Source organism: Eumetopias jubatus, unplaced genomic scaffold (genome assembly GCF_037043125.1).
Source record: "Eumetopias jubatus isolate StellerSeaLion01/CBP00866 unplaced genomic scaffold, mEumJub1_p1.0 scaffold_4, whole genome shotgun sequence".
Taxonomy (NCBI): Eukaryota; Metazoa; Chordata; class Mammalia; order Carnivora; family Otariidae; genus Eumetopias; species Eumetopias jubatus.
Window position 1 is genome coordinate 95,545,970 of NW_028274810.1, and position 18,899 is coordinate 95,564,868.

An 18,899-nucleotide genomic window follows, 5' to 3' on the forward strand; every position below is an offset into this window, starting at 1 on the left:
TGCACGGTGATCGAATTCCCTCACCCTGCAATTTTGGGAGCGCCTCTTTAAACTCACAGAAAGGGCAACACGCGTCCGGGCCGGCGCCGGTACCTCAACCAGCGCAGGGAGGAACGCCGCGGGGCGGCACTCACCTGAGCAGCAGCCTTGGTCCGAGGAGGTAGACCGATGGAGGCGGCAGCCGGAAACTGGGTGTGCGCGAGCTGAGCGGGGCCGTGGTAGGTGCGGATGTCTCCGTATCTGTACTCCTGGAAGAGCTCCCCGCTGGAGTGCACAATCTGCACGCCGTGCGTCACCACCACAGGTGGGGTCAGAGGCAGCCCCTGCAGCTGGTTGCTGGGGGTGACCGTGAGGATGCGGGCCTCCCCGTGGGACGCAGGGGCCGGCGCCGCTTTGGCTTCCGCCGTCTTGGCCGCGTCTTTCCCAGGCTGCTGCGGGACCTTGCTGGCCGGCGGCCCCTTCACCACCCCATCCGCTGCCCGGGGCTGCTCGCTGACCGCCGTCACGTGCGGATGCACCATGATCCTCACGTCCCGGGGCACGGTGTACGGGTGCAGCCGGTACTCGGACTGCATGACCAGCACTTCTGACTGCACGGGGGCCGCAGCCCGAGCAACAGGGAGGTGATAATGCACTTCCTCCTCCGGAGGGTGCTGGGAGGCCAGGGCCGGCACACCAGCTGCAGCCGGCTGGGGTGTGCCCGCACGCTGTGGGGCCCTGACCTCTATCTGCTGGGGCTGCAGAGGGGCCCGCGGAGAGTGAAGGGTCTCCGGCCGGATGCTGTAGGTGATGCTGGGCAGTGTGGGCGTGTTCATTCTCACCTCGCCCTGGGACAGGTGGCTAAGGGACACAGTCTGGGTGATACTGTGGGGCGGCATGATGACAGACTGCTCCGGGTGTATGCTGGAGATGAACTGAGGCACAGGGATGCCTGCTGCCAGCATGACTGTGGCGTTAGTGGAGAGAGCAGTGGACGTGGTGCTGCTGGGGTGGCACGCTCTCGGGAACGGGGACGGAGCGGGCCCACTGGGTCGAGGAGAATGTGCATCTGGCTTTGTGGCTGCCAAATGGGAGACCGTTCGATCTGTCGGGGTGCTGGGCCCTGAGGCGACGTGGTTCACTTCTGTAGACAGTTTGCTGGGCAGAGCAGGAGGGTGGTGGGGATTGAGAGCGGACCCCAGATTCGCTGGCTGGAGGACCTTGGTCTCTATTTTGAGGGTGACGGGGTCAGCAAGCTTTTTATTAGTGGTGACGATGCTTGGGGTGAGGACCAGCTGGTTGTGAACCAGCACTGGGGGCGTGTTTATGCCCTGGGTGAGAACCTTCACCGTGCCACCCTGGGTGACAGGTGCAGACACGGAGAGGTGGATGGGCTCGGGCTTCTCCAAGGACGGACGGTCAGCCTTCACGGATGAAATCACGGGAGATGCGTTATACGTCTGGGCAGTCAGTACCAGAGTTGAATGAGTGGCCACATTGGCAAAGCCCGAAGGAGCCTGGGGGCCCTTGGGCGAAGGCTGTGACGGGGCCACAGAATCAGGCTTGACCTGGGACTTGGACACCGACTGTTGGAATTCGATGTCCATGGCACTGGCCGGGGGGATCTGGCTGATCTTGGCGCTGATCCGCTGTGGGCCTTCCGTCTTCTGCCCCGAGTAGCTCAGGAGCACGACCCCTTCAGACGTGTTCACACGCAGCCCGGTGCCAGAGCCCGCGTCTGCCGGGCGGTCGTCGATCACAGACATAGACCCTGGGTGGAACCGACTGTTCTCGTTGGTGCTGGGTCTGGGCTTGCACTTTGCCGATGGCGTCATCACCGCACCTGCCACCGTCACCGCGCCCGTGCTGGTGGCGGTCGCGCTGCCAGATGCGGCAGTCACTGCACCCGCTGTGACAGTCACTGCGCCCGCATTCATGGCACCCGCAGTGGCGTTCACAGTGCCCACGGCGGCGTTCACTGTGCCCGCGGCGGCGTTCACCGGAGCGGTGAGCACATTCACCGGCCCCGTGAGAACATTCACTGGCCCCTTGAGGACATTCACGGGGCCGGCAGGAGTGTTCACCAGGCCTTTCAGAGTGGCCACTGAGCCCTTCACGGGGCCCTTCAGGGCGTTCACGGGGCCGGTCAGGGCGTTCACGGGGACCAAGGAGACGTTTACCAGGCCTGTCAGAGCACTCACCAGGCCGGTCAGGGTTTGAGGAGCTGGTTTTGCCAGAGTTATCTTTTGCGAGTTCTCCAAATCGATGCTCACGGGCATCCGGCTAATCACAGAAGTAATTTTGGGAGCAATGACTGGAGCCACCTTTTCCTTTTCCGCGGCTACTGGAACCTCTGGGGCCTGTGTGTCAGAGGTGTTGGGTGCTGGAGCTGCTGGTTTCTCTTCTAAAGGTGGCTTTTTGGGCTCAACTGGAGGCAGGGGCGGTGCCTCGTGCAGGCAAGGGGCAGCGCTCACAGGCTCCGCGATGGCGGCCGTGACACTGGTGGAAGTGATGCCAGTGGCAGAGACGTATTTGGGGTCCATGAGGATCTTCCTCAGTGTACTGGAGCTGGTGTCAATGTCAGAAGCTTTCGTGTCTGGGGGAAGAGCTGGAGATGGGGTGGACTGAGCCCGAGGATCCTCCTGCCTGGTGATCCACTCGGTGACCTTGGTAGGGGGGCTCTGGTGTGGGGCCCCCCCAGAGGCAACAGGGGGTGGGAGCTTTGCTGCAGTTACTGAAGGGATTGTGGGGGTACTTGAGTCACTGGGTGGGGTCACGGGGTCACTTTCAATGATGGAATGCACCTTGAATCTGGCTTGAGGTTCATCCTCCACTGGTGCTGGCTGGGAGGGAGGGGGAAGGTCTGGGAGCGCAGACACTCTGGTGGGAGTCTTCTCTTCAACGCTGCTTTCTTGGGGCAGATTCTCAACGGATGGAGTCTTGCTTGGGTCCGAAGCACAGGACTCAGACGGAGTGGACTGGGGCTTTTCTCTCTGCTGCTCTTCCTCTGGAGTTTCTGGGGGTGGCACTGCCGTCCCCTCATCTGTAGCAGGACTCTTGCATTGAACTTGGTCAGGTTCAGGGATGTGGGTCTCTGCAGTGCCCCCCGGTTTCTTATTTGTATTCCGTTTACGACGTGACCGACTTGACTTCTGGCGGCCTTTCTCTTTCCGAGCAAGAGTGACTTCTGCTTCTTTTGACCCTTTGGCTTCTGGCACTGGCTGGGAGGTTCCGCTGCTGTTCCCCCCAGCTTCCTTGGTATCTGCTGGGTCTGCTGAGGGGTCAGGGGCACTAGCTGGTGGCCCAGAAGATTCTGTAGCAGCTTCGGTCTCCAAGATGCCAGACACGGCCTCATTGGTCTCAGGCTCCATGCCCTCCCCAGGGGGCTGCGGAGCCTGAGAGCGGGCCTGTGGATCTGTCTGGGATTCGGCGGGGTAAGGTGCCGCTGCTGGGAAATTTTCTGCCTCCCCAGAAATGTCGTTGATGATGGAGCCAATGGCTGCAGCCAGTTCTGTTTCACTTGCTTGGTGTGCCGGCTTGTCTCCGTCCTCGGTGGAGAGGCCGTCTGGTGCATCTGTGGCCGCCGCCTTGAAGGCCGCGGAGGAGGCTTCAGTGAGCTTTGCGATGTTCTCCACAGCCTGCTCCAGCTCCATCTGCTTGGCTAACTGATTGGCTTCTGGGGACGGCGCAGAGGCAGACACATCTTCCTTCTCCTCCACTTCCTTGTCCGGAGGGGCTGGATCACTGTTCAACTGGGATGATAAACTCCCTTCCTTCTGGGGACTCTCGCTCTTCTCGGCGGGGCCGGCCACCACCTCCGCTTCCTTCTCCACCGCCAGCTCCCCGGCGCCCGCCGCCACACTCGGACTGACACTGGTATCCACATTTTTCAGATTTGCAGATTTGTCCACTGCTGACCTAGAGTTTCGAGATCTTCCTCTCTTTGACTTGGAGTTTTTTTCAGGGGCTGTCTTCTTCTCCACCACTTCGACTGCGGGGTCTTCTGGTGCATTTTTGTCTGTGCTCATTTCTTTTTTGTCACGTTTTTGTTCATTTCCTGCTTCTTCTTTATCAGCCTTGGATTTTGTGTTACTTTCTTTCACGCTTCCTTGGGGACTCACCTCAGCGGCTGCTTCCAGACGTTCAGCATCTACTTTTGGCTCATTTTTCCCCCTTTTCCCTTGTGGGCCACCAGCAGCTCCTGATTTTTGGGCTCGTGGGGACCTCCATCCCTCGGCTGGTTTGAGTGTCTCAATTGGTCCTTTCACCTCGGTCTCCTCATCTTCTTCAGCCCGACGGCGGGTTTTTGGAGGCCTCCCCCTCCTTGGGGTTGTGGGGACCGCCGCGGCCTCCTGCAGCTCTCGCTCCAGTCTCTTCCTGGTCACTCGTGGCTGCTCCACAGGCTCCTTGACAGGAGAGCGGCTCTCGTGGTCACCCATGGTTGCATAGACACTCCTCACATTCCGGCGCCTTGTTCGGCTGAGGGGCAGACTTGGTTCAGGGTGTTCTGGGTCTGCGGCTGAGTTTTTAGAGGCGGTCCTTGTAATCTTCTCTGCCTCCATCTTCAACTCTAAAAGCTTCTGTGCTTCTCCCCGAGGAGAACTGGACCGCCTGAGCTTCTCCCGGTCTATGCGCTCGCTCTTCCTGGTGACAGGCTTCTCCACGGTACTTGCTGCAGCGGCCTGAATGGGGGTCTTGGAACGCTTGCTTTTGTTTGGCTTTTTCTCTTTCGTAGCAACTGGAGGATCAACCTCAGTGTCTTCAGAAGCTTGAGGCTGGACCTCAGGGACAACTTCAACTTTCTGATTTGCACTAGGCTCAACATTAGCTGCTAAGTTTGGCTTTTCCACTTTTGGCTCATCAGCCTCCTCAGGCTTCTGAGTTGGTTTTGAAAGTGGTTGGGTACCATCGGGTTCTGGATCTGTGGTGACCTCTACCTGGGAAAATGAGGCCCCGGGAGTTGGAGGCTTGGTGTCCAAATAAGGCAGCTGGTCAGCTGATGAGTCCTCTTCCACAACCAACGGAGCCCCAGCAGCATCTTTACTGGGGTCCACTCCTGAGGGCAGGTCAGCCTGTTGGGCTTGCTGCACAGCAGTAGCAGCCTGCTCAGACACAGGCTTCGCTTCTTCGGAGGCGGAGGCAGAGGCCGGCTCCCTGGGCTTCTCTTCTGTCACCAGGGGCACCTCCCCGGCCTTGTCGCTGGCTGTCTTCTCCAATGCCGACGACGTGGACTCCGGAGCTACAGCTGTGACAGCAGGAGGCCCAATCGGAGGGGGAGTCTTCAGTTCTGACTCTTTACTCTCAGAAGCAGATTCTGGGGTCTCAGGAGGATCCTCGGTATCTTCCTGTTTCTCAGCCTCTTTGGGTTTTTGGTCTTTTTCCTTTTCTTTCTGTTGCATTCGTGTGAGTTCCATAAATCTGCTATGGAAAAGAACTACTGGCTCTTGAATCAAATCGGCTGTGCTGTTCGCTCCATCAGATGTCTGCCGCCCGTACAACCTACCAGAAATGAAGTCTGGTTCTTCATCTTTTCTCTCTAGATGCTGCAATCGCTTGGAATCTTGTTCAAAGATTGAACTGTGTAAAAAACGAGATGCAAATAACTCTTGTCTTTCCTGTTCTTCTTCTTTATGATCATCTTTTTTATCATCCATTTTTCCTTCTGAATCAGTCCGAATTTTCTTCTTTTTCATGTACCAGGATGGAATAGGTCTTGGAGCAGAGTCAACCTTTTCTTTATCTTTGTTGTTTCGAAAATTAGCAAAACGGGAGTCCCAATCAAGGAAAGACCAATTTTCTTCTCGAGATGAAGAGAGTGATTTAGCTCTTTCAAGCAAAGCCTTGGTGTCTGGTGTGATTGTCTTATCCAATGCAAAAGAATAAAATTTGTTCCTTTCTAAAGAACTGGAGAGTCTTTCATCTCGCTCACGTAGTTTGTCTTCTCTGTCCCTCAATAAAAAAGACAGCCGAGAACTCTCATATAAAGCAGAGGCTCTGGGTGAGTGGGACTTGTGTTCACCATCTTCATCAGAATCAGAAGGCACCTCACCAGGTTCCAAGTCACGTACAGACCTCTTTCGAAGGCTCTCTCTCTTAATTATGCTGTTTGGGAAACTCACGTCAAATCTACTGGCATCTTGTTTCATTTGAGAATCCCACCGATTTAGTTCATCTTCAGAATTCAAGACAGAGAGCTTTATTTTGGCCATGTCTGCCATCTGTTCTCTCCTGCTAGAATCATAAGGATTAAACTTTAAGGACTCTTCTCTGACTGTTACGTTAGAATAGGGGAGACCTTTTTCATCTGCCTTAGGAGACCCTTTTACTGACAAGAGCCTAGGGGAGCCCACAGGGTCGTCTTCCTCATGGAAGGAACCATGCCGGATACTGGGAGAGCCACCAGTCCTTTCGGAGTCTTCACTGATTTGGCGTGAACTTCTGTAATTCCTCTCTCTCTTGGTGCAGGTATCAAAATCAATGTGGTCCATCCTTTTCTTTTTGCTGGGAGGAGAGTCATCAGTGACATCTTGGGGGGGTTTGCCTACCTCGTGAACCAGACTCCGTCTTTCATATTCATCTACATCTTTTTTAGGACTGCCAAACTTCTCAGACTTGGCAATTTCCATCTCCATCTGCTGTTTTCTACGGCTCTGCTCCATTTGTTTTCGGTAACTCTGCGTGTGATCAATATCAATGCCAATTTTTTCTTCAGTATTTACTGAATGTGGTTTCTCTTGGCTTGATTTACATTCAAGTGTCTCATCACGAAGACTGCAATAGTTTTTCCTAATATCTTCTCTCTCTGGTCCTTGATCATCTAATAACTGCAGCTGTTTGAGTTGTGGTTTTGAGGGAATGGGTTTTTTTGCCTGGGTTTCTTGATTTTCCACAGATTCGCATACCAGTTCTCCCAGCCTCGCTTGCAGGTCTGAGTTGGGCCTTGAGCCAGTCCCAACAGAAACACTGGCAAGCTCCTGACAGTCTTTGGGGCTGGGAACAGCATTAAGTCTGTCTAGTTTGATTTTTTTAGATTCTCGTTTAAGGGTTTCTTTCCTCACAGGCTTTCTTTCTGACTCTCCTTCCCTCAGAAGAACGACATCTCTAGATGATAGGTCAGGTTGCTTTTTTAAAAGGACCCGAGCGTCCTCCAACTCTGGACTACTTTTCTTGACTTCTGATTTTTGCCTTTCTGCTTTCAGATTGGAATCTGCAAAACGCCTCTTTCTCGCTTCCAGTTTCTCCAAATCTACAGCGCTGACCCCGTCAGCAGTCTGCTCTGGTTTTAGGTGCTTCCTGGGCTTAAGCCTACCTTCCTTATCTACCACTTCGATGTGGCTAGACAGTCCCTTTTCCTTTGGCACTTTCATTCTAACAGATTCCAGTTTAGACAAGTCAGACTTTGTAGGCTCCGTCTGACAGACCTGAAGTTTCTGATCTAGGGCAGAAGACTTGGCATTGTCATTATCAAGCCTGGCTTTCAGCTTTTCCAAAGAAGTGTGGTCAATAACTTTCCCCTCTTTCTCTTTCACTCGAGTCAAAACCACACAGGGCATGAGCTCCAGGCGGTTTTTTGCTACTCCTTCTTTGTCAGCTTTCTCTCTGCTCAATTTATTAGAACTCCTTGATTTTTCAGGGCTCTGTTCTCGCTCATTTTCTTGGTCTGTCTCTGAAGACTGAGAACTAGGGGAATGAACTTTTCCTTTTCGTTTCTGCTTTTCAGTCTTGTCCTTTTCCACTTTTTCCTTCCTTATTAAGCGTCTCTCTCTTTCCACTCTCTCAGGATCGAAAGTCCTTTCTTTATCTGTCTTTTCATTTTTAGCATAGCGTTCCAGACGAGATTTGTCAAGTTTGTCATATCTTGGAGGGGAAAGTGAGCTACAGCTCCCACTCCGGTCTGAGGATCGGCTGTAAATCCTCCTTTCAGAATCACTTGGCAAGCGCTCCGACTGCGAGGGAGATGCTCCAGGACTCTGCGGGCGTCGCAAGTGCACTGGACTCTGACTGCGCTCAATTGGCCTCCTCTCATGGTCTCTGTCCCGGTCAGACTCAAACCTTTCACGCTCTCTCTCTCGTTCCCTTTGCCTGTAACTGTACTCCCGGATATCCTGTTCGTAAGGGTCATTTCTGTAATCCCTGTATTCTCGAGGATCGTCATAGTATCGTGATTCATAGTAGTCTCCTTGGTAGGTTTCCCATTCTGAATAAAATTCTCTCCCTCGGGCTGGATAGTCCCGTCTGGAATCCTCAGGATATGTGCCCGGAGTACGAACATTCTCGTAGTACGTACGATCTTGGCTATAGTCGTAAGACCCCCTCCGTTCCTCTCTACCAAATATGAAAAAGAATGTATTAGTTCTTTTGTTTTCTTGTCATTGACACATTAAATCACACACGAGATGACAAAATCCTGCTTCTAAAAATCTTGGGCACCTGAGTGGCTCAGTCAGTTACGTGTCTGCCTTTGGCTCAGGTCACGATCCTGGGGTCCTGGGATCGAGCCTCACGTGGGGCTCCCTGCTCAGTGGGGAGTCTGCTTCTTCCTCTCCCTCTGCCACTACCCCCTCCCCCGCTCGTTCTCACTCTCTCTCAAATAAAGTCTTAAAAAAAAAATTTGCCATTCTTTACTCATTAGTTAGACGTGGACCATCCAATACTATCCGTAGCCACAACCCACACATGGCTACTGAGAACCTGAAATTTGAGATGTGAATACAGAATACACACCGGACTTGGTAGATTTAGTTTTATTAAAAAAAAAAAAAAAAAAAAAATTCTTCAGTAACTTATTTAAATTGGTTATATGTTGAAATAATATTTTAGACATACTGAGTTAAATAAAATTAATTTTACCTTTTCATTTTTTACTGTGTCTACTAGGAAATTTAAAACCACAAACTTAGGTTGCATTACGTTTCTACTGGACAGCACTTCAGCCTTTTTTATTCTTTTGGTTGAGGTGTCACGACTTATAATAAGCACTAGTATTCAACAGTACCACATCCCCACATTTCTAAGTCTTTCATAATTACTTTTCTGTCAAAAGATATTCTTATCACAACTTGGGAAACAAATGCATTATAGGGAAAAATAGAGAATAATTTAACTGAAATCCTCTCACCTACATGACCCACATGATACTGATAATACCTCCCAGTTCACAATTTAAAAAAATACACATTGGGGGGCCAGTCTCCCTCGGCTATCTCAACTGTAAAATGGTGGTAACCTTTCCTCATAAGGCTCTTAAGAAGATTAAATAAGATAAAGAGTTTTAAGAATTTTCCTGACATAATGTGAGGCACATACCTGGCCTTCAGTAATGTTACTTTTCCCCAAGCCACCAACTGAACACAAGCTTTGTAAGAGGATTTCTCAATTGTAAAGGAATTCACTGTGGTTTTCTCTTATAGTGACCTATCCAGGGGCATTCAAGATAGGATTAAATGTACACACAAGAACACGTATGATGGATAAAATGAAATTCACCCGTAACAGAGACCAATTCTTTCACTTTTGTTCACTCTCCATTTCTGTTCCCTCAAGGTCATACATTCTACACAGTATTGCCATTAGTGGCTTACTGAAACACAAAAAATTTAGAACTTAAGCCCCTAAAAGGCATGAGTTTTTTTTCGGGTCTTCTTGTAACAGTGTTTGGCTCATAGGAGGCACTCAAGTATCTGTTGAAAGAATGAACCTTAGAAAAATATGTCAAAGCTACTACTGGGTGATGTTCTATCCCACCCTCCACAGCAAATGAAGCATCTAAGACTGAACATTCAAACACTGGAAGCATCAATAAAACATTATTATATGTATTTATACAGAATTTCTCAGTCCAAAGAGAATATTTTATGGTCTATCTGTACTATTTTAATTGGATTCAAGATGATCTTTCTCAAGTTCCACAGGAATCATACTCTTTGCCTAAATAATGACCAGCTACCTTAAAATAAATGTTACTAAGCATGGAACTCGGCTAATTTAATTCATTGCCAACATAAATACAAACTCCAAGGAAGCATCTTTTCATACATAAAGGTAAACATACTATATGCTTTCTAATATAAAGTGATTAGCACACCTAGAATGGTCATTGGCTCACCGCCCACATTAACAGTGGGCTTGGGACGCCTGGGTAGCTCAGTTAGTTAAGCATCTGCCTTCAGCTCAGGTCATGATCCTGGAGTCCCAGGATCGAGCCCTGCATAGGGCTCCCTGCTCAACGGGGAATCTGCTGCTCCCTCTGACCCTACCCCCTTATGCTTTCTCTCTCTCTCTCAAATAAAACAAAACAAACAAAAAAACACAGTAGGCTTAAAATAATACTATAAAAACAGAAGTATGTTTAGATTAATCAAACTAAAACTATATCCAAAAATATGAAGTTACATAAGTCAAAGGTGTATGTGTAAACATTAGTGCTGGAGCACTATTCAGTTTAATAAATACTGATTTTGCACATATTTTGCTGGGCCCCTTGACCACCAAAAGAAATGAGTGTTCCCGCCCTCAAAGAATGCAAGTCAAGCAGGAGACAGCACAGCTGCACACTTGTACCTTGGACAGAAGGGTGTCCAAAGAACCTGGAAAAGCCAGGTGTTGAGATAACTCTGTTCACATGACTGCACAATATCCCAACTCCCCTAAGTAGGTGGGAAATTCACCTAAAACGTAACAGGATCTTGTAAATTCATCTTTTTCTTTTTTTAAAGATTTTATTTATTTATTTGAGAGAGAGAGAATGAGAGATAGAGAGCACTAGAGGGAAGAGGGTCAGAGGGAGAAGCAGACTCCCTGCTGAGCAGGGAGCCCGATGCGGGACTCGATCCCGGGACTCCAGGATCATGACATGAGCCGAAGGCAGTCGCTTAACCGACTGAGCCACCCAGGCGCCCAAGGATCTTGTAAATTCATCTTGAGAATCATTTTGGTAAAGTGTATAAAGCTCAATGCACTAGCAGATAGGGGCACTGGGCTTATCTCCAGCCCATGGTCTTAGCCTGTGACCTTATCAGCAAAGTCATCTGGTCTTCAGTTCCTACCAAAAGTAACAGAGGAAAAAAGAGTCACGGCCCTATCTCTCTGACACAGTATTTGAGGGAATAAATGAAATGCTACTTTTAAACTGCAGTACCCTATGCAAATCAGTCACTGCATTCCTAGGCTAAGCTATCATTAGAGGTAAAGCATTTTTTTCATTCATGCATTAACTATCCAGTGGGATGACTTCCTTCCACTCTATGGAAAGGGCAAAGAACCTCAAGTTCTACTGCAAGGAATTATTCCATAAGCACTGCGAGATATCTTAGTGGCAAAGGGGGCAAAACTGAGTCACAGTTAAGTCCCATATCCTCCTGCTTCCTACATTAGGAGATAAACTCCATTCAACAGGGATAAATAACCATGGGTAAGAACTAAAGAACAAAGCCAGAGCCAGATCATTAGCAAAATGAGTGAATTTAAGCGTTAACATACAAAAATGAACACCCGCACAGCATTACCCAACCCTCCGACAAGACACTATTCTCTGAAAAATATTTCATGTATGCACAGAGGATTTTAAAGGATGTTTTATGTCTTAGGTGCCACTAGACCACCAACACACCTTCCACTAGCTTATGGGGAAGGATTCCTATAAGCACTTAAAATGTTAACAATGCCTTTAAACTGCTACTTGGGGAGCCAGGATGGAAAACGTTTTTCTCTCTCCACAGACCCACATGTTCTCCGACATATGCATATGCATCCTGTCTCACACACACATACACAAACTGACACAGGAAAGCCTTGTATCAAAACTGACTTTCTGGCTAAAGGACTGTGGATTCATCTACTGGCGAAAAACTATCAAATCCTTAGAAGTTCATGCTTTGGGGAATTTGGCTGTAGGATACATTTTTCATTTAAAAAACCTCCCCCTGGGGCGCCTGGGTGGCTTAGTTGGTTAAGTGACTGCTTTTTGCTCAGGTCATGATCCCGGGGTCCTGGGATCGAGTCCCACGTGGGGCTCCCTGCTCAGCGGGGAACCTGCTTTTCTCTCTGCCTGCCACTCCCCCTGCTTGTATGCTCTCGTTCTCTGTCAAATAAATAAAATCTTTAAAAAAACAAGACAAAACAAAACAATCCTCCTCAGGGGTGCCTGGGTGGCTCAGTCGATTGGGCGTCTGCCGTCAGTTCGGGTCGTGGTCCCAGGGTCCTGGGATCGAGCCCCACATCAGGCTCCCTGCTAGGCGGGGAGCCTGCTTCTCCCTCTCCTCCCTGCCTGTGCTCTCTCTCTCTCTTGCTCTCAAGTGAATAAATAAAATCTTAAAAAAAAAAAAAAATTAAAAACCTCTCCAGGGTATGTGTTGTGGTGAGCACTGTGTATTGTTTAACACTGATGAATCATAGACCTGTACCCCTGAAACAAATACATTGTACGTTAATAATAATAATAAATAAATCACTAATAATCCAACCACCCTGAAATAGATAAAAATGCTATACATAAATTTATGTGTGTGTATATACATATATGTATTCTATATGTGTGTATGTGTATACATATCTTTCCAGTCTTTTTTCTTTGCATATGTTACTTTTGTTTTATAAAATTGGGTCATACTGTACCCTGCTTTATAACCCACTTTAAAAACTCTCATTAAATCATAATATTGCATTATTAAATATTTTTATTTATTTATTTTTTTAAAGATTTTATTTGTTTGACAGAGAGAGAGACAGCAAGAGAGGGAACACAAGCAGGGGGAGTGGGAGAGGGAGAAGCAGGCTTCCAGCCGAGCAGGGAGCCCGATGCGGGGCTCGATCCCAGGACCCTGGGATCAGGACCTGAGCCACCCAGGCACCCCTGCATTATTAAATATTTTTAAAGAAAAAGAATGCAAGGGGGTGCCTGGGTGGCTCAGCCGTTAAGCGTCTGCCTTCGGCTCAGGTCCTGACCCCAGGGTCCTGGGATCAAGCCCCACATCGGGCTCCCTGCTCAGTGGAGAGTCTGCTTCTCCCTCTCCCTCTGCCTGCCGCTCCCCCTGCTTGTGTGTTCTCTCTCTTTCTCTCTGTCAAATAAATAAATTAAAAAAAGAAAAAGAATGCAAGGATGGTTCAACTACAAAACTCAATCAACATTACACACCATATTAATAGAATGAAGGAAAAAACACATGATCATTTCAAATGGAAAAAAAAATCCAGCACCCTTTCATGATAAAACAAACAAAACAAAAAAACCAAACACCTTATCAAAGTAGGAATAAAAGGAAGCTTTCTGAACATAGTAAGTGTATGAGAGGGAACCTGGGCGGCTCAGTCAGTTAAGTGTCTGCCTTCAGCGCAGGTCATGATCCCAGAGTCCTGGGATCAAGTCCCGCATTGGACTGGCTCTCTGCTCCGTGGGTAGCCTGCTTCTCCCTCTCCCTCTGCCCGCCACTCCCTCTGCTTTTGCTCTCTCTCTCTGTAAAATCTTAAAATAAAATAACAACAAAAAAAACACCAACCCCTCCCCAGGGCCACCTGGCTGGCTCAGTTGGTAGAGCATGTGACTCCTGGTCTGGGGCTTATAAGTTCACGCCCATGTTTGGGTGTAGAGATTAGTTAAAAATAAAATCTTTAAAAATAAATAAAAATTTAAGAAAACTGTCCCAGTATTCAATGACTGCCATACAATATTCCACAAGAAAATGACTCAAAAAAAAAATATATATATATATACATTCTATGACTTAAAAAGTGGCAAGAACAGGCAGTAAAAAGGGAATATATTCCACAGGTTTCGGGGCAACACAATCAGGATCTGACTCCTACTTGTTTGTAGACCCCCCTTTTATACCTAAACCAGAGTGTCTAAAGACGTTTTTCATACATAGCCTTTTACATGTGTACAGAGGTGGAGATCTAGTGGTGACATTCCAGGAGACTTAATCACAAAGGTGTGTCTGGACAAACAGCTTGACCATGTGGATGATAGTTTACATTTTCAAATGTGATCGGCTATTGAAGCACTTGATGACACTATGTTAGGGTGTTTTAATATATTCAGTCTAAAAAGGAGTCAATCATCAGTTTGGGGACAGTTCTAAGCTAACAGAGATAGCCTGGTCCAAACTATGAGACTTAAAATGATTCGGGACTACAATGTTTCCTACAAGCAGCAGGAAAAAAAAAAAAAATCAAATACTACATAACCATGACCAAAAAAATTAACAGGAGTAAATAAGGTTTCCTTTTATATTGCTGAAGTTACCAATTTATATATGCTTTGGCTTACTGATTCACCATTTAGAAGATTCAAATTTAAAACAAAGAGAGCTCTTGATAATCTTTTTCAATTAAAAAAAAATTTTTTTTTTCTTAAAGTAGGCTCCACGCCTAGTGTGGAGCCTAATGCAGGGCCCAAACTCACGACCCTGACTGAGATCAAGACCTGAGTAAAGATCAAAAGCCAGACACTCAACGGACTGACCGCCCAGGGGCCCCTCAATTTTTTTTTTTTTTTACTAACGGTATGAGCACATGCACAGTAATAATCTGCATGTTGTCATTACTAAATATATAGGACACTTAGTTTACAGTGCTCTTCAACATGTTATCATATTTAATTTAAAACTGTTAAGCAGGATGATTTGTACATAAAGTTATAATCTAGCAAAACGGTAACTCTTTCAAATTCTAGGAGCATTCAATGAGAAACGTATTTAGCTTAACCTAAATCCCACGAGCCACAAGAAAACAGAATTCATAAAAATAAACCTGTGTTTCTGTATGAGGAGACAGAAGGAAAGGAGTTTTTCGGGGATAAGTGTAGAAATAAGGGGTGAAAAATAAAATGTAATCCCATCTAAGTCTGATGTATTTGGTATTTTAAAATCCAAGCTATGCTGATAGGTTTAAAATACATACCTTCTTGCTTGGGAAAAAAAAAAATACATACCTTCTTTCTGCTAACATTTCATAAAAGTCTCTAATATCTTGACCAGATTTTTCCATACAGTGATAAAATGCCAGCTGACTTTCCCGATTTGCAAAGTCCACCTTAAAAAGAAAGAACAGCAGGTGTTTGATTCAAGTTTCAGGTTTTCAAGATGGAAAGCATTATTGAATTTGAAATCCTTCCCAACATAGCCCTCTGGATAAACTTCAAGTAAGAGCAATCTGTCTCAACTAAGTGAAATAGTCCTAACTGAAACTGTATTTTGTTAACATGAAATCTCTCTCAAATTCAATAGAAATCTCGATATAGAACTATAATTTAAGGTCCCAGAACCCAATACTGAAGGAGTGGAAAAGGCAAAATGGAAAACTGAAATAATACCTATCAAGATTCTAGGTTGCCAAATAATCAGATCAACTAAACCCAGAGTCTGTGTTAGATGTAAATTTGCTGGAACCACAAGTTAGAACATAAAATAAAATAAAATATCGAAGAACATTTAAACTTCACTCACAGCTGGACCTCAGAGTCATTTAAGCCTATGATACCCATCATCTTTCAATATCTTATTTCAAAAAAGAATCGTTTCAATTTAACCATGATAGTTAGTATTAAGTGCATAAATTCCTTCAAATTATCATGAACAAGAGAAGAGGAAGAGAGGATCATTCAGGAGGCTGGAATGAGTGATACGTTGAGCTCCTGGGTGTGCAGATACCCACACGTGAATGTGGGCCAGCCTGCACCAAGAGCATACATGTAAGCGTCAGGTACCTGGGGTGTAAAGAAGCACATTTCCTTGAATGACATGATTTTTAGGGAAAATTCTGTGGCTAATGACGCTGTGGCCTCAAGTAGCCAAGTACACAAATAGTAATATTCCCTTTAAAAACAGGACATACAGTGCATATCCTATAAACCACTCCCCTTGCTGGCCACCTACAAAATGCATTATTAAGAGAGTGGGATCTCAACATGATTTTGTTTCACTTCTGTTTAAAGTCATTCTGCACACCTTAATTTTATTCCCACCGATTTTCCTCCCCTTGGTCTCTTTTACAGCTGCTTGTGCATATTCAATTTCATTGTAGAGAACCAGGGCCATGCCTTTTAAGCGGTCAAACACCACCTATAAAAAACAACAACAAAAAAACAAAACAAAAACCAAATAAGAGCCTCATCCACTAGACTTAGTGTCAGTCCCAAGAAAATCCTAAGTCTCAAGGACGCTGCCAAGAGAAAACATATTTATATATTTTTTATTCTAGAAAAAATATCAGGCTTTTCCTGGTGATGCATGTTGTAGTGAAAACACACAATAAAAATGTGGAGGGACTGTTTACAATTGTGGATATTGTGGCTTGAGGTACCTCATGCCTTTATTTTGTTTTTCTGTATTTTATTTTCCATGTTGACTAAGTCCTGTACTATAGTCAAGTAAGCATTCTTATAGTTCTGGCTCAAAAAAAAAAAAAACAAAAAAACACACCCCTGAAAGAGAGAAAACAATGTAGAATACTGAATCAACAATAAATTTCAGTGAATTCTGGTTATAAGTAGAATTCTTAACTTAAAGCTGCTGGATTTTTTATTTATGCTAGCAATCTTTATGTTGTGTGTCTCTCCAAATGACAAAAGCTACACTGAAAGAAATGCCGTGCCCACCACAGTGTGAATCTGCTCTTAAGGAGTTCAAAGCTCTCCTTTCACATAATGGAGTGGGGTCCAGAGACCCTCCTCCTGCTGGGCGCAGGTACATATTTTACCAACATCGGTTAGATGTGTATTCTGTTGTATGATCGTCCCTTTAAAGTCATCTTGTTTTTTTTTTTTAAATGAAGTCAATTACATATTAATGTGAATGTAAATAATTAGACAAATTTTAATGAGATAAAATTATAAAAACCCCTAAGAAACATTCTATTTAACAGTATTATGCAAATTAGTTTCAAAATTAATCTTGGCTAGTTCAAAATAGTTTTCCAAAATACTTCCTCATATCATAAGCTAATAGATACAGATGCCCTCCTATGACAAGTTATGAGTGATTAAAGAAAATGTCCACACTAAAACTTGGAGCTGACAGGATAGAATACTGAGACTAGGAAGTCAGAAGTAACTTGACACCAACACCAAAACCTCCCACTTACCTTTACCACAGGCCCATATCGGCAGAAATGTCGTGTTAAATACTGATCCGACACATTTGAAGAAAGCCCGTCTAACCACACACAGTTTGTAGGCATGCTTTTTCCAAAACCCAGCTGGATAGGAGAGGTGAAATTTCTATTAGTAAAGTCACCAATTATTCAACTACAGAATTCTGAAAAAAACCTGTCTTCTGTAGGAATCTTATCAACCATCATCCCAAAGGGCAACCATCTAGTTAAAATCAAATAGAAATTTATATAAAACCAATTCTGCCAGGCTAAGCAAGTATTAATTCATCAGATTTTAGTTTATGGACTCTAGGCACTTAGCTTTTTTTCCCCTCTTAGATTTTATTTTTTATTTATTTTTATGTATTTATTTTTAAAGATTTTATTTATTTATTTGACGGAGCACAAGCAGGGGGAGCAGCAGGCTCCCCGGTGGGGCTCAATCCCAGGACCCCGGGATCACATGAGCCGAAGGCAGACGCTTAACCGACTAAGCCACCCAGGCATCCCTATTTTTTATTTTTTAAAAGATTTATTTATTTACGGAGCGTCTGGGTGGGCTCAGTCGGTTAAGCGTCTGCCTTCGGCTCACGTCGTGATCCCGGGGTCCGGGGATCGAGCCCTGTGTCTGGCTCCCTGCTCTGCGGGGAGTCTGCTTCTCCCTCTCCCTCCCCCAGCTTGTGCTCTCTTGCTCACTCACTCTCTCAAATAAATAAATATTTTTTTAAAAAAAAGAGTTATTTAGGGGCACCTGGGTGGCTCAGTCGTTAAACGTCTGCCTTTGGCTCAGGTCACGATCCCAGGGTCCTGGGATCTACCGCTGAATTGGACTCCCTGCTCCGTGGGGAGCCTGCTTCTCCCTCTCCCACTCCCCCTGCTTGTGTTCCCTCTCTCCTGCCTCTCTCTCTGTCCAATAAATAAATAAAATCTTAAAATAAATAAATAAATAAATAAATAAAATAAGAGAGTTATTTATTTATGAGGGTGGCAGAAGGAGAGGAAGTCTCAAGCAGACTCCATGCTAACAGAGCCCAATACGAGGTTGGATCTCACGACTGTGAGATCACGACCTGAGCAGAAACCAAGAGTCAGACACTCAACCCACTGTACCACCCAGGTGCCCCAATATTTTATTTTTTAAGTAATCTCTACACCCATCATGGGACTTGAACTTACACCCTTGAAATCAAGAGTCACACGCTCTACAGACTCAGCCAGCCAGGCACCCCGGCAGGTATTAGTCCAGTGTGTAGTATAACAGGTGAGGATGCAGACAACTGTGTCACCTTCATGATTATCTAACTGTACTGCAGTTTTAAATAATGAGACATACACACAAAAAGCCTCCAAATCATAACAAATCGTAACAGCACAATAACTTATGCAAAGTCCTTTACCTTGAGGCGATTATTTCCAAGGTACTCCCCATCCATCTTCTTAATAGCCTTACAAACACTGGCAATATCACAGTACTGCAAGAATGCATACTGAGGAACTCCATTTACTTTCTTAATATCAATATCCTGGAAAAGCCAATGAGCACCACTCAGTGACATGCCGAAAGGAAAAAAAGCAGAATAATCCAGACCCAAATGAGGTGCGTATTTCTCAAAACAAGTCATATTCCCCAAAATCATGTTCTTAGTTAAAATTGTACATCGTGATTCAACTGTAAATAGCGTGAAAGACTACACAACACAGCATTTTTTAGTCACAACCATGAAAACCTTCCTATGTGAAGCTCTTTGCAGAAGAGAAATTGCAAACTCAAAATTTAAAATCCACAATACCTGTGTTAAGAGAAATTTATAAAGAAAAGGTTGTGCTTGATTCAA

The 18,899-nt window shown here is 45.9% G+C and overlaps 1 protein-coding gene across 3 annotated transcripts in view; it reads right to left on the minus strand.

Annotated features, from left to right (window-relative positions):
* Nucleotides 1-18,899, minus strand: part of SPEN (spen family transcriptional repressor) — a 94,444-nt gene that overhangs the window by 3,173 nt on the left and 72,372 nt on the right. For all 3 annotated transcript variants that reach the window (XM_028108300.2, XM_028108299.2, XM_028108301.2), the window contains 5 exons: nt 18,462-18,587; nt 17,056-17,169; nt 15,921-16,034; nt 14,906-15,006; nt 135-8,304 (listed from right to left, as the gene is read on the minus strand). In XM_028108300.2, the coding sequence (XP_027964101.2) occupies nt 135-8,304; nt 14,906-15,006; nt 15,921-16,034; nt 17,056-17,169; nt 18,462-18,587 (8,625 nt within the window). The remainder of the gene's footprint in view (nt 1-134; nt 8,305-14,905; nt 15,007-15,920; nt 16,035-17,055; nt 17,170-18,461; nt 18,588-18,899) is intronic.